At 41.6% G+C, this 856-nt stretch overlaps 1 protein-coding gene across 1 annotated transcript; it reads left to right on the top strand.

Annotated features, from left to right (window-relative positions):
* Window positions 1-356: 356 nt before the first annotated feature.
* On the top strand, window positions 357-820 carry SARC_17559 (hypothetical protein; the record flags this gene model as incomplete). Its single annotated transcript, XM_014288348.1, has 2 exons — window positions 357-378; window positions 705-820. Coding segments are annotated over 2 exons (138 nt in total), but the record flags the coding sequence as incomplete, so codon positions are not given.
* Window positions 821-856: the final 36 nt, after the last annotated feature.

Below are 856 nucleotides of genomic sequence, written 5' to 3'. Positions count from 1 at the left end.
TATATATATATGTGTGTGTGTGTGTATGTGGCATAATTAAATTAAACTATAGACCATTCGTACCTTTTAGTCATTTCCGACAGTATCTTTCTTTTTTTTGGAGTAGAGTTTCCGCTGCGGAAACTTGCTGTCAACTCCTGAGTGGCGCAATGCACGTGTTGAAGTGTGGATTATGCACACCGATCACATAACCAGCCAATCGAAACGAGTTTTTATGCGTGTTTTCGTTCCTTTTCATGCATGTATGTACATGCTCTGATCATTGAATGTATTAATCTCATTGTGTTTAGTGTTTTGTTATCGTATATATGTGTATATGCTCTATCGTTGTAAATACCATCGTATTGCTATGCACAATGTCAATGGGTCGTTCGCGGGGTGTGTGTATCAGTGTATGCCATTCCGAATGAAAGACACTCACTGGTAGTACTAAGGCAGTCGCCTCGGCGGAGCACCCTGGACCCAGTGCAAGGATGAAATATATCTCATGGCATGCCTATAATCGCATATACACCACATGACACAATCTATCACCTCCACCTCCTTCCCCTCCTTCCTTTCCATAAACACTATACCCTATTGTGGATAATGATGCAGAATTTGGAGCAGACAGCCAAGAAACGATTTGTTGCACCAAAATCTTCTCTGAATTCGTTTTATATTACTATTTGATTACGCACAACTGTTTGTCTTTCTACTCTCAGGCGACGCTGTGTATCTGCAGTCCGACCGCGACGAACCGTACTTGATGCTAATAGAACATATGTACACCATTGACCACACAAAGAAGGACGCTCACGGTGAAGAGCCCGATGTACTGGTAAGTTGTGAACTTAGGCCACATATATATACATAT

The sequence above is a fragment of the Sphaeroforma arctica genome (assembly GCF_001186125.1).
Source record: "Sphaeroforma arctica JP610 unplaced genomic scaffold supercont1.11181, whole genome shotgun sequence".
Lineage (NCBI taxonomy): Eukaryota > Ichthyosporea > Ichthyophonida > Sphaeroforma > Sphaeroforma arctica.
The sequence above is the reverse complement of the archived record's forward strand: the minus strand, read 5'-3'. Positions and strand labels throughout refer to the sequence as shown.